The sequence below is a fragment of the Papio anubis genome, chromosome 12 (assembly GCF_008728515.1).
Source record: "Papio anubis isolate 15944 chromosome 12, Panubis1.0, whole genome shotgun sequence".
Lineage (NCBI taxonomy): Eukaryota > Metazoa > Chordata > Mammalia > Primates > Cercopithecidae > Papio > Papio anubis.
This window is the reverse complement of record NC_044987.1, coordinates 109106286-109131422: the sequence shown is the minus strand read 5'-3', so window position 1 is coordinate 109131422 and position 25137 is coordinate 109106286. Positions and strand designations below refer to the sequence as shown.

General features: G+C 39.1%; 1 protein-coding gene across 2 annotated transcripts; it reads right to left on the bottom strand.

Annotated features, from left to right (window-relative positions):
• Positions 1 to 1635: 1635 nt before the first annotated feature.
• Positions 1636 to 18411, bottom strand: LOC101025091 (glycine N-acyltransferase-like protein 1). 2 transcript variants are annotated; one of them, XM_003909797.5, is made up of 6 exons: positions 18086 to 18411; positions 16776 to 16895; positions 15984 to 16091; positions 3936 to 4062; positions 3478 to 3655; positions 1637 to 3222 (listed from the first exon to the last, which is right to left on the bottom strand). In XM_003909797.5, exons 2-6 carry the CDS (start codon positions 16851 to 16853, stop codon positions 2805 to 2807), a joined length of 909 nt encoding a protein of 302 aa, XP_003909846.2. In that variant the 5' UTR covers positions 16854 to 16895; positions 18086 to 18411; the 3' UTR covers positions 1637 to 2804. The 2 variants fall into 2 exon arrangements, with proteins under 2 accessions (XP_009184243.2, XP_003909846.2); XM_009185979.4 differs by lacking the exon at positions 15984 to 16091 and having other exon boundaries at positions 1636 to 3222; positions 18086 to 18408.
• Positions 18412 to 25137: the final 6726 nt, after the last annotated feature.

Here is a 25137-nt window from a genome sequence, read left to right as displayed (position 1 = left end):
CTTACTCCTGATAGGTGATGATCATGAGGGGGCCAGGAGCCTCTAGACCTAGAGACAAGTGGCCAGCACTCTCCAGATGGAGTGTTTCCCTCCTCATCACCACCTGCTGGTCAGTTTGACAAACAGATGAACAGAAGTTCTCAAATACACAATAAACAGATAACCCCAACATCACCAGAAATATCAAGTTGGGATGGCATTTTTTCAAATTGTCTTTATTTTTAGTCTGCATCATCTGTTGCTTTCTGAGGGAAGTTTTTTGAGTTCTCCCACTGAGACTGTGGATTTGCATGTTTCTTTTTGTATGTCTGTCAGCTTTTGCCATACATATTTTGTAGTTGCGTTGTGTTGTGAGGCAGATTCATGACCTGTGTTGTGGGAGAATTCTGTATTTATCAGATGTTCATCTTACGTTCTATTTTGCCTAGTATTGATGGTATAACTTTACTTTTCAGTTTCACATTCATTTAGTATATCCTTTTCCTTTCTGTGAACCCTTGTGTGTTGTTTATTTGAGATATGCTTTCTTAGGTACTGACAGTGACCCCCAAATTCATATGTTGAAGACTCAACTCCCAATGCCCTTGGAGGTGGGCCTTTGACAAGTAATTGGGTTTAGATTAAGTTATGAGGGTGGAGCCCCCATGATGGAATTAAGTCTTTCTAAGAAAAGGAAGAGAGTCTGAGCTCTCCTCTGTCTCCATCATGTGAGGACACAAAGAGCTAGCATCCATCAACAAGCTGAGAGAAGAGGACTCAGAAGGCAACTTACCTCACTAGAGCCTTGTCATATCACTTCCCAGTTTCCAGAAGAGTGAGAAATCAATTTCTGTTGTGTAAGCCACTCTGTCTATGAAATTTTGTTATGACAGCCAGAGCTGAGTAATGCATGCTTCTTGAACTTTGTTTTTAACTCAGTATGAAACTCATATATTTTTATAGGAACATTACTCCATTCTTTTTTAGTGTGTTTATTAATAATTTTGGACTTATTTTTGCCATATTTTAGAACTCCTCTTTCCTCTTTCCCACGCTTACTTGTTGTTTCAATCCAAGTATATGATAAGGTTTAGGAATCACTATCTCAACAGGACCATGAAGGGCTAGATAAGGGAAGCTGGCTTGCATTCAGGGAAGAGGCAGAGGAGGGAAGTTGCCAGCTGGGCTGTGCTAAGATGACCTGAGCCCCAGATCCTGAATGAACATCCTCTTCTGGATACAGGACATGCCCAGAGGCATCATTTTGAAATAGGCAAATTTTATTTGCTTTGCGTTCTTTCGTCATCTGTATTAGCTTTTGCCTCTTGAGTGCCAAAATATAGCAGTTTTTATATTACCCAAGTTCCTGAGTTTATTTTTTTTTGTCAGAATTTTCCACCCTTAGAAATCCCAAATGACATGTTTCCTCTCTTTCTCAGACCATGCTTTCATTTCAGTCAATGTAACAAATCAGTCAGGTCTTAGGAGTTTAGAAATCTGATTGGATTGATTCATACTAAGCTGTAACATATCTACCACAGCCTTCCAAGATGAATTGGAGTTTTCTAAAAGCTCCATGACCTACAGAATTCTTTAGGTGCTGGAATTACACACTTTTAAATCGCATCAAGTATAAACATTCAATTTTGTGGACATTTATTTTTTATGGAGATATGAGGATAGTTGTTGGTTAATACTGGCAGACTTTACTCCAAAAGCCAATTGTATTAAAATTTCTTTATTTTTTTAAATTCTAGACTATCAGAAAGAATAAAAATGCCATTTTTTTTTCCTTTTTGCTATAGCTGCAATATTCACAGTAATCCAAGTTCCAATGTCAGGGTGCGAGAGCAGAGCCAAATGAGGCCATGGTTTCTTCATGAAGTGCATTTTTTTTTTTTTTTGAAATCAGGGATTCAGACATTATAATATAAGTGTTCAATTAGAAAGTTATTATGATAGTGCATGGCACGTGTCCTTTCCATCATCTGGATTTTTCTGATTTTTTTATCTGGCTCACTCTTACTCACTCTTCAGTCTTCACTTTAGTGGTCACTTCTCCCCAGAATGCTCATGACCCCTTAAGATATTAGTGCTGCAAACACTAAAAGCTGAACTTATAACTGGACTCACAGGCAACACCTTGTCCTGTGCCATGCTTCACTAATGATGAGGAAATGAGAAAGAGTAGGAGAAACGAGGCAAAACAAATATCATTTCCATAGCAGAGGCCTCAAGGCCAGCCCACTTGATTCTCTGGAGATCCTATTCTGCATAACAATGATGAAAGGTAGCCTAGGAAGGCCATTTGTCTGAGGCTTCACCTTTGACACCTTGCTAGTCACTAAACTAAGAGATGGATTCCATTCTTTAGTGTCACCATTGCGTCATAAATCCATACATAGCAGTGGTATTTATTTCCAATAAAGTATCAATATAAATTAGGTATATTCTGTTGACAATTTTATTAAAGTTCTTTATTTATCTTCCAGATAGTAGATTCTATCAACCAAGTTTCATAAAGAGTTCTGATTCCCAGAGGTAAGAACTGAGCCTGGCTTTCTAGTTACATGTTTACTGGTAACCCCGTCCTTCCCTAGAACTCTTAAGCATATTTAAAGACTATACCCTCCCCTGCCTCCAGCCTGGATTGTAAGCTCCTCAAGAGCATGGCTGTGTCTTTTAACATCAAGTCTCCATGTGAGAAAGAGTTCCTGCCGTATCACAAATGCCCAATCGACATTTGTAAGTGAAGAAAGCTATTCTGTGGTGTCTGCTTTAATATTAAGAGATGGCTTGCCCAAATTGCTAAGCAGCTTCATTGTCTAAAATGGAGCTAGATTCTGTGGGTAGCAGGTCCATTGGTGCCACTCACAGGAGGCCTCAAAGAAACCCGCCGCCTTCGCAGAGCTGCGGGAGCGTTCATTTTCTTCCAGCACAGAGATGTAAAATGGAATATTCTTCTGAAGCAGATACTTCTTGTATCGCACCATCACCTGTGCCATTTTGCCTGTCTTTCGGTATTTTTCCACGCTGTAGGCCATTCCTACTTCACAAGAAGGGTCCATGGTTAGCCATGCGACTGGGGCCCCCTCTGGTCCCAGCATACAGGCTGCTGGCAGGGCTCCTATGCAGCGCTTGATGTAGCGCAGGCTCCTCTCATTCTTCCCTCGCTCCCAGTTGTCATTTACCAACCCGGAATAAGACACATCCAGTTGGCCATACTTAAAGTTGGGAATTTCCCTGTAGAAAACATAAAGAAAGACAAAAGCTTTGATCCCACTCCTGTAATTTCTGGGTGCCATCCCAATCTAGGGATCCCAGGACCTCTTTTTCTTTAAAGACCCACCAGTGCAAAGTTGCATATTTTGACCTTTGACAATCTTTATTCATCCCTAGGAATGAATTCATCCTCTCTTCATTCCAAAACTGATGTATGTGAATTACAAAAATGTACAAGGAATAGCAATTATAAATGATTAGCATATGTTTTTGTACCTTTCAAAGTCATCATCTGGGTGGCCTGTCTCAGCCCAGCTTCGAAACTTGCTTTCATTGGAGGCATTGAGCTTCAGAATATCTTCCGTAACCAAGAGGACTGCTGTCGAATGCTCTACCTTCACTGACTTTGAAAATGCAGCTGCTCTTATCCCCTCACCTAAACTTTCCTGAAGACCTGGGAAGAAAGGCAAGAAAGCAATATTGTCAGACATGGAGTTCTCTACTTACACTGCTCCCACCTGATTAATATCTCAGTGCTTAGTCGTTCTCAGACTTGAGTTTACACCACAATCAGACAGAGTCCTTGTCACACCACAGATTGCTCTACCTCTCCCAGCTCCCAGAGTTTCTATGAATTTACATTTCTAATGAGCTCTCAGGTGATACTAATGGCATTAGTTGAAGACACAATTTGAGAAGCACTGCTGCTTTCCCATTTCTTCCAGACTCTTTACCTTGGATTTGGAGTCTCTGTTTCCAGTTGATGATCTCACAATTTTTCAAAACTTCTTGTGATTTTTGAGGGTCTTTGGAGAATATACGATATACATTTGTGTATGAATCCATGTCATCAGTCATCTCCTGTATAGGATGGTGAAAGGTCAGATCATTCCCTTGAACTATTTCTTCACCTCTCACTGATTGCAATTATCAGAAAAATGAAAATTCAAAAGAAAATTTTGACACTGGCCCATGATGGCTGCAGTTGGGCACACGGATAATAAAACCTAGACCTATAAGCTACTGCTGACCTCTTACCTGTGTAACTGGAGTTTGTTAAATACTTAACACTGAGAGGTAATAGTTATAAACCTGTTTATTAGATACAGAACAAAGACAGGATGAAATCAGTCACCCTCCATCAGGCCGTAAGATGCCTCACCTTTCTCTCTACCCACTCAACTGCACCCTTAACTTATTTTACATATAGCACCACCAAGTACCCAGCAAATTCAGAAGATTGCAACAATTGCTTCTCTCCCTGCTTCTGTCACCCCCTGGGCCACACGTATCCATCCTTCTGTTATATATATAACCTCCTGTGAGACACATTCTGGGTTGTAGTGAGTCTTTGTTGCTAGGATTAAGTCCTCAAACTTGGATCAGAATAAATGTAACCATGATTTCTCTAAGTTTTAGTGCCTACTGTTTCACTGGACACCTAGAATCTATAGTGTCCTAGAATCTACAGTGTCTAGGGCTTGGGCAAGATATTTTAGTGAATGTAAGCATTAACGAGACATTGCCTTTCCCCAAGGCTACACGATATCAGCCTATTCGAAGAGTGACACTGGCTTTACAGCCAGAAGCCCACAAAGTAGAGTGAAGTAACTGAATTTTTGTTAGCACTCTGGGTAATTTATATGGTGTTAGACTCTTGGGTTTGAAAGAAAGAGACTTATAATCCCTTTCTGGCAAGCCACAAACTTGATGTGAAGATGAGTATCTATTTCTCACTGGAGATATAAACAATAAATGTGAGAGTTTTAGCAGTGAGTATATTAATATTATGTTGGAAATTGTATAGTTAAAGAGTAAAAGAGAAAATAGTGTAACTAATTTTAGAAACCTTCAAGAATTTGAGAATGCTTTTATAAATGTAAGTTCCTGAATATGGCCAAAACTAAAACCTCAGCAAATTTAAAAGAGTAGATGTTTTAAAAGACCCAATTTTAAAAGAATGACCAAAAACAGCCCAGTAAATATTCAAGGCATTATAAAAAGAATATCAAAGTAAACTAGAAAAAAACAAGTGGAACAATTTATAAAAATGAAAGCTATATATAATGAAATGGAGAACAAGTCATAGTTCAAAGGGTATATAAAGCCAAAAGTTTCTTTTTTAAATGGCAAAAAGAAAGATAGAAGATGAGAGAGATAAATTTCTTGTAAGGCTTATAAAGGAGATATGAGAGAAAGAGAAAAAAGCGAAAAAAAAAAAGAATAGAGTATGAGACATGAGAACAGAAACAGAGAAAAGAACAAAAGAATTATAATAGAAGATTATATGCTACTCCAGGACAACATATTTACTGATAAAAAAAAATGGATGTTATCCCTCAAAGATAAACTATCAAAATGACCTTCAAAAAAAACAGAAAACCTCAACAAACTAATAGGAAAATCAGAAATTATATTAAACATCTACCATTTAAAAAGTGGATAAGGATTATGGTCTGCAGCTCCATCCATGTTGCTACAAAGGACATGTTTTTTTCTCTTTTATCACTGTGTAATATTCCATAGGAATATATGTGCCAGTTATCTTTATCCAATCTACCATTGATGCGCACCTGGGTTGATTCCATGTCTTTGCTATTGTGAACAGCGCAGCAATGAACATGCAAATGCATGTGTCATTTTGGTGGAATGATTCATTTTCTTTTTGGTATTTACCTAGTAATGGAATTGCTGGGTCAAATGGTAACTTTGTTTTAAGTTCTCTAAGAAATTTCCAGACTATTTTCCACAGTACAATAATCCTAAGAAAATTAATGCTGGAACAGAAAACCAAATATCACATTTTCTCACCTATAACTGGGAGCTAAGTATTGAGCACACATGGACACACATGTGGGAATAATAGTAGACACTGTGGACCACTAGAAGGTGGAAAGAAAGGTGCTGGGTTAGAAAACTACCTGTTGGGTACTATGCTCACTACCAGCATGATGGTATCTCTTTGTACTGCAAGACCCAATATTCGCAATATTCCCATGTAACAAATCTGCACGTGTACCCCCTATATTGGAAAGGGAAGATGAAATTAAAAAATAAAAAGTAGCCAAAATCAGATTATTTTATGTTTAAATTCTACATAAGTGAAAAACAAACACATAATTTTAATAGTAGATTTTGGTAACAGATGAAAAGATCTTAATGCCAAATCTGGTAAAGAAATAACAAAAAGAGAGCTATTGTCCATATTTCCTTATGAATACAGATGCAAAAATTCTATTTTAGAGTATTATTATTTCGTTATTGATTTTTATTTGCATTCTTGATTTCCAAATATATCACACTATTTTTTAATCCCCTGTTTGTTTACTAATAAAATATTCAGTACTATATCAAAAGAATGTGAACATGAACAGTTTGTTTTAGAAAGGCCAGTATGGCTTTAACTAGAAGATCTTTCAGTGTAATAAATTAAAGGAGGAAAAATTATATGACTATATAAATTGCCAAAAAGAAAAGACAAAAATGAAAGAACATAAAATGTACCCTCCATTCTAAATATATGTTCTATGAAAGTAGGAAGAACAGGAAAATGCTCTAAACCTGTAAAGGCAGAATGAAATGTAATTCCAAATGTAAGTTGTTACAGCTATTTCATTAAAATCAGGAATGAGACAAGGAGAGAACTATTATTATTGTTAGTTGGTACTGTTTTCTTAAATTGTACATTATGCAATAAGGCAAGAATCTAAAAACCCATACAAATATTGTCAATGAAGGAGCAAATTACCTTGTTTGTAGATTATAGTATTATGCATTTAGAAAATCCAAGAGACTTCGACATAAAACAAAATCAAATAACACCCTACACAAACAAACAGGAGATTAAAGAATAGTGTGACATATTTGGAAATCAAGAATGCAAATAAAAATCAATAACAAAATAATAATGCTCTAAAATAGAAAAGGAAAAATAATTCAATAGTCTTAACAGATAGTATAAAATACTGAAGGATAATCTTAATGGAAAATCAGGTAGTTGACCACAGGAAAACACTTACATTTTACTAGATGACCTAGAACAGAAGCTGAAAAAAGTGAGAAAGAGACCATATATCTAGATGAAAAGATTTATCACAAAAAATATTAATCCCTCCACAATTGCCTAAAAAAACTCCTCCAATACCAATCACAATTGCAATAGTTAGTTGTCATAGGTGGTGGGGAACTGGAAAAATCAGGTTATGTTCATATAGCTCTTAAGTTTATAAGAAATAAGAAAGTAAGAAAAAGATTGGTGAGGGGTGATTTGTTTGATTAGATATTAAAATTTACCACAAAAACAATGAAACAGCATGAGAAAAGACTAGAATCAAACACAGAAATAGATACAAAAATATATAGACATGTTATATGACAAAATAGACATTTATGTTTTAGTAATGGAATGACTTATTTAATAAATAGTACTAACATAATTTGCAAGCCATAAGGAAGACAAATATAAAAGAATGTTAATTCATGCTATTCAAAAATATATTCCAAATAGAATGAAGATCAAAATATCAAAAGTAAAAATTAACTTCCTGTAAGACAAAATAAGAAAACACTTGTATGATCTTGGAGTTGGAAAAAATCTTCCTAATTATTAATAAAATAAATCAAACCTCAGAAGTCATAGTGAAAAATATATTTGATTACATGAAAATTAAAAATTTCTTCATATCAAAATCTCCATCAATAAAATAGACAATAATTCTAAATTGGGCAACAAACTTGTAGCATACACCTTGTGTTAGTATCCCTGGTATCCAAAACACAGAATTTTAAGAGTGACACAAAACTGTGTGTAAACATGGTCAAACAATATAAACAGTTCAGAAGTAAACCCCAAATGACTGATAAATATATGAAAATATAATATGTTGAGAAAGAGGTTCCAAGATGGCCGAATAGGAACAACTCCAGTCTACAGCTCCCAGCATGAGTGATGCAGAAGATGGCTGATTTCTGCATTTCCAACTGAGGTACGGGGCTCATATCACTGGGGCTTGTCAGACAATGAGTGCAGCCCACAGAGCAGGGAGGGGCATTGCCTCACCCAGGAAGTGCAAGAGATTGGGGAATTCCCTTTCCTGGCCAGGGGAAGCCATGACAGACAGTACCTGGAAAATTGGGACACTCCCACCCTAATACTGTGCTTTTCCAATGGTCTTAGCAAATGGCACACCAGGAGATTGTATCCCACGCCTGGCTCGAAGGGTCCCATGCCCACGAGCCTTGCTCACTGCTAGCACAGCAGTCTGAGATTGAACTGCAAGGTGGCAGCAAGGCTAGGGGAGGGGCGTCTGCCATTGCTGAGGCTTGAGGAGGTAAACAAAGCGGTCAGGAAGTTTGAACTGGGTGGAGCCCACCGCAGCTCAAGGAGGCCTGCCTGCCTCTGTAGACTCCAACTCTGGGGGCAGGGCATAGCTGAAGAAAAGACAGCAAAAACTTCTGCAGACTTAAATGTCCCTGTCTGACAGCTTTGAAGAGAGTAGTGGTTCTCGAAGCAGAGAACTGGAGATCTGAGAATGGACAGACTGCCTCCTCAAGTGGGTCCTTGACTCCCAGGTAGCCTAACTGGGAGACACCTTCCAGTAGGGGCCGACTGACACCTCATATATCTGGGTGCCCCTCTGTGATGAAGCTTCCAGAGGAAGGATCAAGCAGCAACAACATTTGCCATTCTACAATATTTGCTGTTCTGCAGCCTCTGCTGGTGATACCCAGGCAAACAGTGTCTGGAGTGGACCTCCAACAAACTCCAACAGACCTGCAGCTGAGGGTCCTGTAAGAAGGAAAACTAACAAACAGAAAGAACATCCACACCAAAACCCCATCTGTAAGTCATCATCATCAAAGACCAAAGGCAGATAAAACCACAAAGATGGGGAGAAACCAGAGCAGAAAAGCTGAAAATTCTAAAACTCAGAGCACCTCTTCTCCAAAGGAATGCAGCTCCTCACTAGCAATGGAACAAAGCTGGATGGAGAATGACTTTGACAAGTTGAGAGAAGAAGGCTTTAGACGATTGGTAATAATCAACTTCTCCAAGCTAAAGGAGGATGTTCGAACCTATCGCAAAGAAGTTAAAACCTTGGAAAAAGATTAGACCAATGGCTAGCAAAGAGAAGACCTTAAATGACCTGATGGAGCTGAAAACCATGGCGCAAGAACTACATGATGCATGCACAAGCTTCAGTAGCGATTTCATCAAGTGAAAGAAAGGGTATCAGTGATTGAAGGTCAAATGAATGAAATAAAATGAGAAAAGAAGTTGAGAGAAAAAAGGACACAAAGAAACAAACAAAGCTTCCAAGAAATATGGGACTATGTGAAAGGACAAAATCTACATCAGGTTGGTGTACCTGAAACTGACAGGGAGAAAGGAGCCAGGTTGGAAAACACTCTTCAGGATATTATCCAGGAGAACTTCCCCAACATAGCAAGGCATGCCAATATTCAAATTCAGGAAATACAGAGGATGCCACAAATATACTCCTTGACAAGAGCAACTCCAAGACACATAATTGTCAGATTTACCAAAGTTGAATTGAAGGAGAAAATGTAGAGGCAGCCAAGAGAAAGGTTAGGTTACAAAGGGAAGCCCATCAGACTAACAAGAGGATCTCTTGGCAGAAACTCTACAAGCCCCGGGAAGAAGTAGGGCCAATATTCAACATTCTAGAAGAAAAATATTTTTCAACCCAGAATTTCATATCCAGCCAAACTAAGTTTCATAAGTGAAGGAGAAAATAAAATCCTTTACAGACAAGCAAAATGCTGAGATTTTTGTCACCACCAGGCCTGCCTTACAGAACTCCTGGAAAGGCAGTAAACATGGGAAAGGAACAACCAAGTACCACCCACTGCCAAAACATGCCAAATTGTAAAGACCATTGATGCTAGGAAGAAACTGCATCAACTAACAAGCAAAACAACCTGCTAACATCATAATGACAGGATCAAATTCACACATAACAATATTAACCTTAAATGTAAATGGTTCTAAATGCCCCAATTTAAAGACACAGACTGGCAAATTGGATAGAGTCAAGTCCCATCAGAGTGTTGTATTTAGGAGACCCATCTCACATGCAGAGACACATAAAGGCTCAAAATAAAGGCATGGAGGAAGATCTGCCAAGCAAATGGAAAACGAAAAAAGCAGGGGTTGCAATTCTGGTCTCTGATAAAACAGACTTTAATCCAACAAAGATCAAAAGAGAAAAAGAAGGCCATTACATAATGGTAAAGGGCTCAATTCAATAAGAAGAGCTAACTATCCTAAATATATATGTACCCAATAGAGGAGCACCCAGATTCACAAAACAAGTCCTCAGAAACCTACAAAGAGACTTTGTAGTCTCCAGCCTGGGCGACAGAGCGAGTCTCTGTCTCAAAAAAAAAAAAAAAAAAAAATTATAAAGGGGGTATCACCACCAATCCCACAGAAGTACAAACTACCATCAGAGAATACTATAAACACCTCTACACAAATAATTTAGAAAATCTAGAAGAAATGAATAAATTCCTGGACACACACACCCTCCCAAGACTAAACCAGGAAGAAGTTGAATCTCTGAATAGACGAATAACAGGCTCTGAAATTGAGGCAATAATTAGTAGCTTACCAACCAAAAAGAAGTCCAGAACCAGATGGATTCACACCCAAATTCTATCAGAAGTACAAACAGGAGCTGGTATCATTCCTTCTGAAACTATTCCAGTCAATAGAAAAAGAGGGAATCCTTCCTAACTCATTTTACGAGGCCAGCATCATCCTGATACCAAGCCTGGCAGAGGCACAACAAAAAAAGAGAATTTTAGACCAATATCCCTGATGAACATTGATGCAAACATCCTAAATAAAATACTGGCAAACCAAATCCAGCAGCACATCAAAAAGCTTATCCATCACGAACAAATTGGCTTCATCCCTGGGAAACAAGGCTGGTTCAACATATGCAAATCAATAAACGTAATCCATCATCTAAACAGAACCAAAGACAAAAATCACATGATTAACTCAATAGAGGCAGAAAAGGCCTTCCACAAAATTCAACAGACCTTCATGCTAAAAACTCTCAATAAATTCGGTATTGATGGGACATGTCTCAAAGGTATTAAGGCTGTTTTCAAATAGAGCCCACAGCCAATATCATGCACAGACAGGCACAAGACTCCATAGGCATTGCTTTGAAAACTGGCACAAGATAGGGACACCGTCTCTCACCACTCCTGTTCAACATGCATATTTAGGAAGAAATAAAAGCGGTATTCAATTAGAAAGGAAAAGGAAGTCAAATTGTCCCTGTTGCAGATGACATGATTGTATATTTAGAAACCCCATAAATCTCAGGTGAAGGAAATCTCCTCAAGCTGATAAGCAACTGACAAATCTCAGGATACAAAATCAATGTACAAAAATCACAAAGCATTCCCTGCTCATAATAACGAGACAAACAGAGAGTCAAATCATGAGTGAACTCCCATTCACAATTGCTTCAAGAGAATAAAATGCCTAGAAGATCCAGCTTACAAAGGATGTAGAAGGACCTCTTCAAGGAGAACTATAAACCACTGCTCAATAGGAAAGAATAAAAGAGAGGACCTGAAACAAATGGAAGAACTGTTCCATGCTCATGGATAGGAAAAGGAGAATCAATATAGTGAAAATGGCCACACTTAAAGGTAAATTTATAGATTCAATGCCATCCCCATTAAGCTACCAATAACTCTTCACAGAATTGGAAAAACTACTTTAAAAGGATTCACGTAGAGCAAAAGAGCCCGCATTGCCAAGACAATCCTAAGCCAAAAAAGAACAATACTGGAGGCATCATGCTACCTGACTTCAAACTATCACGACAAGGGCTACGTAGCAAAACAGCATGAATTGCTGGTACCAAAAGAACAGAGATATAAGACCAATGCAGAGAGACAGAACAGAGCCCTCAGAAATAATAGCAGCACATTTACAACTATCTAATCTTTATTAAGCTATTAAAGGGAAACAAAGAAATAGAAAGGATTCCCTATTTAATAAATGGTGCTAGGAAAATTGGCTAGCCATAAGTAGAAGCTGAGAGCACAGATCCCTTCCCTTACATATGCAAAGAAATTAAATCAAAGAGATGGATTAAAGGCAAATGTGGAGCCTAAAACCATAAAAACCCTAGAAAGAAAGCCTGGGCAATGCCATTTCAGGACACTTAGCCATGGGCAAGGACTTAAGCAGCTAAAACACCAAAAGCAATGGCAACACAAACCAAAATTGATAAATGGGAACTAATTAAAGTAAAGAGCTTCTGCACAGGAAACCAAACTACCATCAGAGTGAACAGGCAACCTACAGAATGGGAGAAAATTTTCACAATCTACCCATCTGACAAAGGGCTAATATCCAGAATCTACAAAAACTTAAACAAATTTACAAGAAAAAATCAAACAACCCCATCAAAAATCGCGCAAAGGATATGAACAGACACTTCTCAAAAGAAGACATTTATGCAGCCAACAGACGTGGAAAAAATGCTCATCATCACTAATTGTCAGAGAAATGCAAATCAAAACCACAATGAGATACCATCTCACACCTGTTAGAATGGCAATCATTAAAAGGTCAGGAAATAACAAGTGCTGGAAAGGATGTGGAGAAACAGGAACACTTTTACACTGTTGGTGGGACTGTAAACTAGTTCAACCATTGTGGAAGACAGTGTGGCGATTCCTCAAGGATCTAGAACTAGAAATCCCATTTGACCCAGCCATCCCATCACTGGGTGTAGACCCAAAGGATTGCAAATCATGCTGCTATACAGACACATGCACACGTATGTTTATTGCAGCATTATTCACAATAGCAAAGACTTGGAACCAACCCAAATGTCCATCAATGACAGACTGGATTAAGAAAATGTGGCACATATACACAATGGAATACTATGCAGTCATAAAAAAAGGATGAGTTCTTGTCCTTTGTAGGGACATGGATGAAGCTGGAAACCATCATTCTCAGCAAACCATGGCAGGGACAGAAAACCAAACACTTCATGTTCTCACTCATAGGTGGGAACTGAACAATGAGAACACCTGGACACAGGGTGGGGAACATCACACACTGGGGAATATCGTGGGGTGGGCAAAGTGGGGAGGGATAGCATTAGGAGATATATCTAATGTAAATGACGAGTTAAAGGGTGCACCACACCAACATGGCACACGTATACATATGTAACAAACTTGCACATTGTACACATATACCCTTGAACTTAAAGTATAATAAGAAAAAAAGAAAATATAATATGTTGAATCTCACTAGTCAGGAAAATGGAAATTAAATCTACAATAAGTTGCCATTTTCACCCACCAGTGTGGTATATATTAAAAGAGGGATAACATTCAGTGCTGGTGAGAATGTGGGGAAACAATTCTTGCACACATTGCTAATAGAAATTAAATTGTGGAATCCTTTGGAAAGGTAATCTGGCAGTGCCTACTTATGATAAAATAAACTCTAATTTGGCGACATCCCTTTTGGAAATCAATTGTATTTTAAAAGTTTCCAGGATGTAAAGACATGAATATGAGAATATTTATGGAAGCAGTCTTTGTAGTGGCAAAGTACTATGAACAATTTGAACCCAACAGCAGGAGAATGATTGACTAAATAGCATTGTGTTGACTCTATAGAATACCAGTTATTAAAACAAATACATTGGTGCTGTATTGCTTCATGCAAAAGGATGTCCATAAGTTACAGGGCAAATTAAAAAGTGATGACAGAAGAATTCATCAGTGAGTATCCCTTTGTGTGTTAATATGGGAGAGGAAACTGATTACCCCAAGGGGTAGGAAAGGAGGACGGGAGTGGAAGGGAGCTGAGAGGTTATTAACTTCTCAAAATCATTTGGATTTTTCCACTTTTATAATCAGCATATATTATCTTATGATTAAAAACCAATGAAGAAAAAAATAATTTTTTTTTTAGATAAATTCTCCTACATTCCATCTCCTGCATGGAATAAGAATAGGTGAATGTATTTCCAAATGTATTTCCAAACAAATCACAGCATATTTCATTCTTTCAATTTTTTTTGGTCATATATGTGTGCCGTGGAACTTTTGTATCTTAATATTTTTGTTTATTGACTCACTTTGTAAAAACTAGCCTTTTTCAAAGCAATGCATGAAAGTTATGGTTTGATGCTATAGTTATGTTGCTTAAAAGCACATAATAAATACAAAGTCACTGAAGTAAAAAGAACTGTTTGACCTCCTACAGTTATTTAGCATCTCACACTTTGAAGAAACTGGATCATGGAATTTAATAAACTAAGCAGGAAGCCAGGAGATCAAAAGGACATCCCTAGGGAAGGTGTTCGGCTCAGCCTGGTTCCCACCCCGTTTACCCCTTTGTTCCACAAGCTAGGAACACTTCGTCACTTTCTGCCTCCCAATCCTGACCCAGTTTGCAAACTAGTCTTGACCTGGAGTGGCTTATTATTATCTGGGGATTCAGCATCTATATCCACATGAAGATGGGCTGGCCATGAGGCTTTTCAGTTCACTAACCAGATGTGCATGAAACACACATACACAAAGGGGAAGTATTTAGGAAAGAAATACACCTAGGTTTGTGTTACTATTTCAGCTTAATCATTTATTCCTTGTATATACTCAGCCAATAATGGCTAATTATGGTAGATACTATTTACAATTATGTGCTACGTACTAAGTCTTTGATGTACAGTGTCTCATTTAAACCTTTTGCAATCCTCTGAAGAACTTCCTCTTATTTTTCCCATGTTAACAAATGATGAAACTCAGAGAAGGGCCTATGGTTATATAGCTAATAAAAGTGACAGAGTCCACTAAACTTGAATTCAGATTGGGCAATGCTTTAACATCAGGAATCCAGCAGCTATGCAACTTAATATTTCTCAGTGTCGTTTCCTTATCTCTAAATTTGAGATTTAATGCTCCCCTCGTAAGATACTTCTGATGATGACATTCACTATCAAGAGAAGTGCTTCCACATAGTTGACACACGGTAATTATGAGTCCCTTCCCTGTTTCCTGAGAAGTAACTTTTTTTTTTTTTTAAGACAGGATCTCACTCTTTTGCCCAGAATGGAGTACAGTGGTGTGATCTTGGCTCACTGTGTCCTTGATCTTCTGGGGCTTAATCCATCCTCCCACCTCAGCCTCCTTAGTAGCTAGGAGAATAGGCATTCACCACCACGCTCTGCTAATTTTGTTTACTTTTTGTAGAGATGAGGTCTCACTATGTTGCACAGGCTGGTCTCAAACTCTTGGCCTCAAGTGATCCTCCTGACTGGGCCTCCAAAAGTGATGGAATTATAGGTATAATTCACCATGCCTGGCCCTGAGAGATAATTTTTACTGGTAGACTTCTGCTTTAGTTTTTGTTTCTAAGTCACTGTTCTGATATCTCAGACACCCAACCTTCCCTGTAAATTGGCCTCTTTCAGCCCCTGCAGGTGACTCCTGCCACCTCAAAGGGCCCTTAATCTGCGAGTGTCAACCTTGTCTTTTTCCTCCCCTTCCCCCTCCACCCCATTTCCCAGATGAGTCTTATGCTTTACAGGAAGGGTAGGAACATGTGGCACTCATGCAAGGTGCCAAGTACTGAAGAAGTGTTTTAAAATACTCACATTTTCTTTCACCCTATAAAAGCAGCCCTTGTGTCTGAACTGGTCAGTTCCTCAGGCCCTTTGGGCCTGCCTGCCTTTACCAGTCCTTGTCTGTGTGCCTACCTGTTTTTGAGGCCGGGTAATAACCATCAGATACTCAGGCCAGGAGTCCACCAGCACCTCCATGTTGAAAGGGTTCCCGTGATTGATGTGATACACAGAGCCGTACACCTGAAGGAGGGATGGGAAGGACTAGGAGAGGTTGAGATACCCAGAGATGGGGATCTGGATGTGAAGAGTAAGAGAAAAACAAAGGCCAAGGAACACTACTGGAAACAAAGGCCAAGGGACAGTGATGGTGAGATGAGCAGCATCTCCAGGACCATACTGATGGATGTGAAGTCACCAGCAAGCAGGCAGAACTCACAGGTAGGTGTCCTTGTGATGCCAAAGAGCTACTGTGCACTAGCTGGGCACTTGGTAGTGTTCTTAGCACTTATGTTGTATGGATTCATTCAGTGTCCACAACAACTTTAAGAGGTAGGTGCTGATATTATTCCCATTTTATTAATGAAAAGACCAAAGGTAAACGCACAGAAAGCTAAAGAAACAGACACAATGATATCCGACTAAAAAATGGCAACCTTGCAATGCATATTTGTTGAATCTGGCCCCAAACCTATGTTCGTAGCCACCATTTTCCACCGCCACTCCAAATGAGGGACAAAACCTGCAGAGTGGGCCTAGCTCCCAAGGAGAAGCAGCAGCTCTTAACATGCCTTCTTTGTCCCCAACCCCATCCTGTTTCCCAGCTCCAACCCTCTGCACAAAATCAGGAAGGACCAGAATCATGAGCCTATTTTCTTATCCTCAACACCCCTACTCCCTTACCCCGACCTCCCACTGTTCCTTCACCTTCAGGGACTCAGGAATGCTCCTTGCTAAAGATTCGAATAGGGCCAGCAGCTGCTCGGAATTATCCAGTAGAATCATTTTGTGGGATGCTTCAGTCCTTGAGCCCTCCAAGAAAAAACTCTGAAAAGAAGTGAGGGAAAATGTTAAAGGACCAAATGAATTTAAAATTCACTTTACACATCTCCATTCAAGTAACACTCATGATGTAGGTATTGTTAGTATCATCTTCATTTTTAATACACCAAAACTTAGAGAGACTAAATAAACTTCTCAAGTTCTTAGAGGGATAAATGCCAGAGTCAGATTTTGAAACCATATACGAATGGCTCCAAAACCCATGCCTTTCTTCCATGGTGGAATGAATTAAAAGTGAATATTCAGAGCTCTGTGAGCTTCCCAAATGCCTGTAGCAGAACAGTCCACCACCGCCACCATCATAACTCTTCCTTGTATTTTGATCATCAGATGCCCGAGGAGTCTTCTTTCTTCTGGAATAGAAAATATCTAAGAACAGTTGTGACTGGAAACCTCAGAGCAGAAGTTGCCAAAGATTTTCTTTAATTCCTTAGGGCCAAATATGTCAGATTTATAACCATTTTGAAATTTGTCCCAGTTTCATTACAAAAATAAGAAAAAAAAATAGGAAAAATTTTGAAACGTGTCTGTAAACTTCTATTGAATTAACATTCAGAAATCTTACAAATATGCCAAAAAGCATAACAGGTGACATCCCATAGTGCCAAAACGGTTCTTAGACAAAAGGGACTTACTGAGAGCCCTCATTTTTAAATGTAGTTCAATGCATTTCTTTTTTTCATTTGGAATGTTCCACTCTAAGTTATCTTTAGTAAGATTTTGCCATTTCTGTAAGGCTTTGCTGCTTCCCAGGCCTAATGTATAAGCCAGAAGGAACTCGGTTTTTCAGAAATTAAGGACTCCATTTTTACCCAAAATACTGGCTTTACTCTCAGATTGTTTTGATTAACTTAGCCAATGAATTTTCCTACCTAGGTGCACAAGAAAAATGAAACAAATGGGTAGAACACAAAAATCCCTGTGAATTTTCCAAAGCCAAATTTTATGACTTCTGCAACATTACTGCTTACTACCACTTATTTTCTGACCCAGTCAGCTGTTAGTGGCCTCTAAGTAGATCCAAGCCAGTTAATTCCCAGATCAAATTCATTGCTAGACCCAGTCCATTTTCTGTGGCAACTCCAAACCCAGTTTGGATCACAGATTTGCTGAAGGAAACTCAGAGAGCTTAAAACACAAATGTGTGAAACTCCAAAATGCAAGAGAGAGCTTACCTTTGATTCTCAGCAGCTCTGAGAGATCAATGGACACAAGTGTATCCTGTAGGTACCTTCCGTGTTTACTCAGTGCTCCTGGGGATACTGGAAGCTCCACTTCAGATCCTGCTTCTGACACAATCTGATAAAATAAAAACTTCAGCTGAATTAAATTTAAAGAAGTTTGAGCGATGAACAATTCGTCTATCCAGCAGCCTTCAGAATCACAGCAGATTCACAGAGGTTCCAGCTGTGCCTTGCAGTCAAAACAAATTTATAGAGAAGAAAAGTTAAAGTGACATCCAAGAACCGGAAATGAGTTACAGAAACAGTGAGATTGCTGTCGACTGGGTGTTTGCCTTATTTAAACACTGTTTGAACATCAGCAGTCTATGAGTGGTGATGTAAGGCTGCTGGGATTGGCCAACATTCAAGTATTGTTACAGGTGCACGCTCTGAAATTAGGTTTTTAATTTTGTATATTAAGTTAGGTTACACTTCACCCACAAGGACTCAAATGTAGAAGTACAGAGTCCTTCTCAGACCATATTTAGTTTCCTTTAACACTTTGCAGCAAAATTCTTCTGCTGTGCAAAAGCTCTTAAGTGTAATTAGATCCCATTTGTCAATTTTGGCTTTTGTTGCCATTGCTTTTGGTGTTTTAGTCATGAAGTCCTTGCCCATGGCTATGTCCTGAATGGTATTGCCCAGGTTTTCTTCTAGGGTTTTTATGGTTTTAGGTCTAACATTTAAGTCTTTAATCCATCTTGATTTAATTTTTGTATAAGGTGTAAGGAAGGGATCCAGTTTCAGCTTTCTACTTATGGCTAGCCAATTTTCCCAGCACCATTTATTAAATAGGGAATCCTTTCCCTATTTCTTGTTTTTGTCAGCTTTGTCAAAGATTAGATAGTTGTAAATGTGCGTTATTATTTCTGAGGGCTCTGTTCTGTTCCATTGGTCTATATCTCTGTTTTGGTACCAGCACCATGCTGTTTTGGTTATTGTAGCCTTGTCGTATAGTTTGAAGTCAGGTAGCATGATGCCTCCAGTATTGTTCTTTTGGCTTAGGATTGTCTTGGCAATGCGGGCTCTTTTTGTTTCCATGTGAACTTTAAAGTAGTTTTTTTTCCAATTCTGTGAAGAAAGTTATTGGTAGCTTAATGGGGATGGCATTGAATCTATAAATTACCTTGGGCAGTGTGGCCATTTTCACGATATTGATTCTTCCTATCCATGAGCATGGAATGTTCTTCCATTTGTTTGTGTCCTCTTTTATTTCATTGAGCAGTGGTTTGTAGTTCTCCTTGAAGAGGTCCTTTACATCCCTTGTAAGTTGGATTCCTAGGTATTTTATTCTCTTTGAAGCAATTGTGAATGGGAGTTCATTCATGACTTGGCTCTTTGTCTGTTATTGGTGTATAAGAATGCTAGTGACTTTTGCACATTGATTTTGTATCCTGAGACTTTGCCTAAGTTGCTTATCAGCTTAATGAGATTTGGGGCTGAGACAATGGGGTTTTCTAAATATACAATCATGTCATCTGCAAACAGGGACAATTTGACTTCCTCTTTTCCTAATTGAATACCCTTTATTTCTTTATCTTGCCTGATTGTCGTGGTCAGAACTTCCAACACTATGTTGAATAGGAGTGGTGAGAGAGGGCATCCCTGTCTTGTGCCAGTTTTCAAGGGGAATACTTCCAGTTTTTGCCCACCATCAGAGTGCACAGGCAACCTACAGAATGGGAGAAAATTTTTGCAATCTATTCATCTGACAAAGGGCTAATATCCAGAACCTACAAAGAACTCAAATAAATTTACAAGTAAAAAACAAACAACCCCATAAAAAGGTGGGCAAAGGACATGAACAGACACTTCTCAAAAGAAGACATTTATGCAGCCAACAGACACATGAAAAAATGCTCATCATCACTAACCATAAGAGAAATGCAAATCAAAACCACAATGAGATACCATCTCGCACCAGTTAGAATGGCAATTATTAAAAAGTCAGGAAACAACAGGTGCTGGAGAGGATGTGGAGAAATAGGAACACTTTTACACTGTTGGTGGGACTGTAAACTAGTTCAACCATTATGGAAGACAGTGTGGTGATTCCTCAAGGATCTAGAGCTAGAAATACCATTTGACCCATCCATCCCATTACTGGGGATATACCCAAAGGATAGTAAATCATGCTTCTGTAAAGACACATGCACACGTATGTTTATTGTGGCACAATTCACAATAGCAAAGACTTGGAACCAACCCAAATGTCCATCAATGACAGACTGGATTAAGAATATGTGGCACATATACACCATGGAATACTATGCAGTCATAAAAAAGGATGAGTTCAATCACAAGAACAGAAAACCAAACACCACGTGTTCTCATTCATAGGTGGGAATTGAACAATGAAAACACGTGGACACAGGAAGGGGAACATCACACACCAGGGCCTTTTGTGGGGTCAGAGGAGGGGAAAGGGATAGCATTAGGAGATATACCTAATGTAAATGATGAGTTAATGGGTGCAGCACAGCAACATGGCACATGTATACATATGTAATAAACCTGCACGTTGTGCACATGTACCCGAGAACTTAAAGTACAATAATAATTTTAAAAAAACACTTTGTAGCAAAATTCATTGAAAGGATTATCTACAAATGCTATCTCCAATCCTCCTCCTAATCTTACGTAACTGGGTTTTTGCTGCTACCATTCTACTGAAACATTTTTAAAAAGCTGTCAGTGATCTCTATGTTATTAAATCTATTGTTATTAAATTATAGCTTCTGTTCTTAATAGATCATTCTTTAATGGACTTTCTTCACTTGGTTTCCAAGATAGCACACTCTCTTGGTTTTCCTTTAACTTCACTGGTTACTTCTTCTTACTCTTTTCTGTGGACCCTTCTTTTCTCCCCAATTTCTTAATTTTGCATCACTTTAGAGTTCAATCATTGGCCCTCATTTGTATCCACACTTACTCCCTGGTAATCACATCTGGTCCCAAGGCTTTAAAATCAATCTACTTGGCAATGACTAATACATTCATATTAGTACTAAATCTCTTTTCCAAACTCAAGACATATGTATCTAATGACCTGTTTGATAAGTCTTGTGTTCCACCCAATAGCCATCTCAAATTCATTATGTCTCAGATTAAACTCCTTATCCACCCTCTCCACTCAGCCTACTTCACCTGTAGTCTTTCTCAATTAAGTTGATGGCAACTCCACCTTTTCACCTCTTCAAATAAAAACTCTTGGAGTTATTCTTAAGCATCTTTTCCCCTCGCAGTTTACATCCAATACATTATGACATTCTGCTCATTCTGGTTGGGAGAATATTCTTCATGGCCTCTCACATTTCTGCATGTCTTAGGAGCAGAGACATTGACAGCTTTTGCTCCTATCTTTTCAAGGATGTTTGTAAAGAGGACAGCTTGGAAGCTAGAGATATTGCTTTCTTCTGAAACGGAGGGCAGGTTTGCTGCAACACACATCTATTGCATTTGCAACATTAATCTCCCTTCCTGTATTTCCTCTGTAGGACTTACGGACAAGGACAACTGACACAATCACATAAATCATTCTGCCTGCTGAAGGAGTCATAAAATCTTGCGTTTACCTAGGAGGATTTGTCATCTGCCAGCATTTATGAATCTGTGCCCCCGTAGAGTAAATTTTAGGTGCTTAACAGTTCTTGGTAGTCTTTTCTGGATGGTGAATTTCTTTAGTCTTCTCTCTATGGAAAACCAGAATGTTCCTTTTAAAACAAAAGCCACACTTTGTTATTCCTTGTGCATCTCCTGCTGGCACTCCCAATCTCATTTGGAGAAAGATACATAAAAGCCTTATAACAGCCCTCTAAATTCTCCATGACTTACACTCCAGTCACCCCCCTGACATCCCTCCAGTTGTGTCCCTGACCTCAATCTCTTTGGCTTCTCTGCTTCAGGTACTTTTCTGTCCTTTTTCTTCCGCTTGCATTCTGTTTTCTCATTATACCTATAGAAAACTCTATTACCTTCTTTGAGTCTTCAACTTAAAGCCACTTGCTTAATGAGGCCTCCTCTAAGCATCCTATTAATAGTTACAACTGTTCCCCTAGTTTCTCTGCAAAGGTCCTGTGCCCCATTACCATTCTCTGCCCCTTATCTTTTTGTTTTCTTGACAGGGTCTCACTCTGTCACCCAGGCTGGAGTGCAGTGGCTGGATCACGAGTCACTGCAACCTTGACCTTTCAGGCTCAAGCAATCCTCCCACCTCAGTCTCCTGATTAGCTCAGACTACAGGCATGAATCACTGTGCCTGGCTAATTGTTTTATTTTTATGTTATAGAGATGGGGGTCATCTTTGTTTTTCATGCTGGTCTCAAACTCCTGGTTATAGTTTTATAACTTTCTGTGCCGCACTCTGATGCCTCAAAATATCTAGCAGAGACAAACATAAAACCCAGATGAAAATGTATGCTGACAATTCTGAAGACATTTCTATTTTTATTTTACAGTAATTTTAATGCTAGCTTCCTAAAAATTTACTTAAGTAATGTGAATGTAAAAAATACTTTTGACTTATTTACTTAATCTAGGAGTGCTCTTTTATGTATAAGCCAATTTGGTAGTCACAACATATAATGTAATACATGTGCATACACATAAACACATCTAGATGTATATACACACAAAGATCCAGTAGCTTTTATCTTGGAACTCTAGCCATGAGATAGCAATACAATCTCACCTGTCTGCAAACATGTTCACATGGCTGAACTTTGTTAGCCTTGGAGGGTAATCCAGTGAAGGTTGTGAACCAAAATTTTAAATTAAAGGAGTTTCTGTGAAAGTTTGATTCTTAAAGGCCAAAACTCCCCATAATCCCAGGACACTGAGGTCAAACAGCACCACATGAGATCATCACATACTAACCTGGCCCGACCCTGCTTAAAATAGCAGCACAAAAGCCCACTTTCCTATTCAACAGCAAACTTCAGATTCCAAACTATACTAGAGCCAAACAGTATCACATAAGAGTACCAGTTTATCAAATTCTAATTTCCCATGACTGTATCAGACACATAGAAACAATCACTAAAACACAATCCAACTGCTGAAGCATCAAACAAGCCCGAAAAGTCTACAAACTCAAAGAGTTGGGGTGCTTCTTCTCTCCATTGGTTGGGCTCAATCGACCTGAAATGAAAATTCCTTCAGAATTTCTCAAATGGAGAGGAGCTGATCCCACTATCTGGTTCCCACAAATGACACTCACTTGCCTGGACACACACACGATGACAAACAAGCCCCTAAAAGTGTCCGTACTGAAATAGTCAGGGTACTTCCCTCTCTTTATCAGTTGGGCTTGTTCAACCTGCAAGTGGAAATTCCTTTAAAAATTTCCCAAACTCAGAGGAGTAGATCCTTCTGCCTGGGCCCACAAAGGACATTCACACATCTGGATGCAGATATCAAATTTCAAAGGCAGTTCTCCCAAGGCAATCAGGAACATGGTTGGGGCCAGCTGCAGCTGTTCCTAGAGAGAGGGCACTAATCACCAGCAAAAATTGGACAAACATATGCCTAGGAGGACTTTGAGACTCCCAGCCCATGGCAGCTGAGCCAAAGTGTTCCTGGTTGGGGAACCAAAATCTGTTACTGAAACACCAGGGGTGTGGTCTAGGTCCTGCTGCTCCCTAACAGAGAACCAATTAATATTACCAATTATTGCCAAGGAAGAAGGCTGAATTGGATGCTGTAGCAGAGGAGATGCAAGCTCAGTCTCAAATCCATCTCCCTGACCAACTAAAATTATGAATTTACATAGCAGGGAAGAAATGTAACAATGTATAGAAAAACAGGAACTCAGGAGACCTAAGGAAGTAATCATAATTTATGAGAAGCCTGGTGTGCCATTGTCTGAATGGGATCATCTGGTGAGTTTCAGTTCTTTCATACTTTTTGAGGGACCTAAGGCTCCTTTACTAAGGATGAAATTCATATAAAACAAATAAAATTTCAAGCTTTAAGACCAGAAGGGTCGATTTCTATGTTTATACAAAAAACTATCCATGGGACTACAGGTGAGGTTTCGATTCCAGTGCCAGTGCTAGCTGCAATCTGTCTCAAGTCTGCCTATACTTCTGGCAAACTCTGTCTCAGGACCTTGGCCAGGAGAATAGCTTCCTCTCCCATCTGTGGTCTCCTCTCCCATCTGTAGGGCTGCTGAGATTGCCAAGTTCTTAGACCACTTCAGTTCCAGAGCAGACTCCTTTGCATCAGCCTTTCAGACCAGCTCTGGAGTCTCTCTAGAACTCAGCCTGTGCTTATGGTGTGTGTGCAGTGGGATAAGACTGGAACTAGACCCCTATGACTTCCTCCCAGAAACACATGCTATTTGACAGAGTGGTTACTCTGCAGGACTTTAGCAGGGGATTCTCCAAGTCCACTTCTCTGATGTAGCTAATCTGTAGATCACAACTGAAAGGTTTAGCCTTATGTGTCACTGCCTCAGGGCTCTCTGGGCCTAGCTCAGGTCTGATATCAGTCCCATTATACTGATATTAGTCGTAATATTACATGTATGACTAATCATACAGTATTAGTCATAAGTGACTTCCTGAAACACTCATGGCAGCTTGGATTCTGGCATGGACATGGGCTCTCTGAACGGAGGCAATGAATTCTGGTTTCACAGGTGCTGAGTTTATGCTAATCAGCTTTGGGCTTTTCAGGCTGTGTGAGAGACCTCTGATTCTAGGTATCTCTAGCTGCCTAGTCCTGAATGTTCTTTCAACCTTTGAGACTCCACAGGTCCTTCAGGGGGTCATGGTGGAGTAGACATCTAGGGGAGTCATTTGGGCATGGAACCAATTTCACAAAGGGTCCCAACTTTGAGATTCCAGCGCTATCACCCAATCGTACAGAAACTCAGACAGAATGAAGAGAACACATTCACCATCAATTACACACTGCCAAGAGTCCACCCTGAATTAATGCTTTATAATTCCTGTACTGATCTTGTGAGTAGAACAACACTATTGCATGGCATTTTTGTGGTT

Bases quoted from the DNA above. Each gene is read 5' to 3' on its own strand.
- LOC101025091 (XM_003909797.5), bottom strand. From the start codon at position 16,853: ATGATTCTACTGGATAATTCCGAGCAGCTGCTGGCCCTATTCGAATCT. The intron at 4,063-15,983 runs GTAGGCACACAG...CATCCTATACAG, and splicing joins TTACCCGGCCTCAAAAACAG to GAGATGACTGATGACATGGA. The intron at 3,223-3,477 runs GTACAAAAACAT...TGTTTTCTACAG, and splicing joins CCAGATGATGACTTTGAAAG to GGAAATTCCCAACTTTAAGT.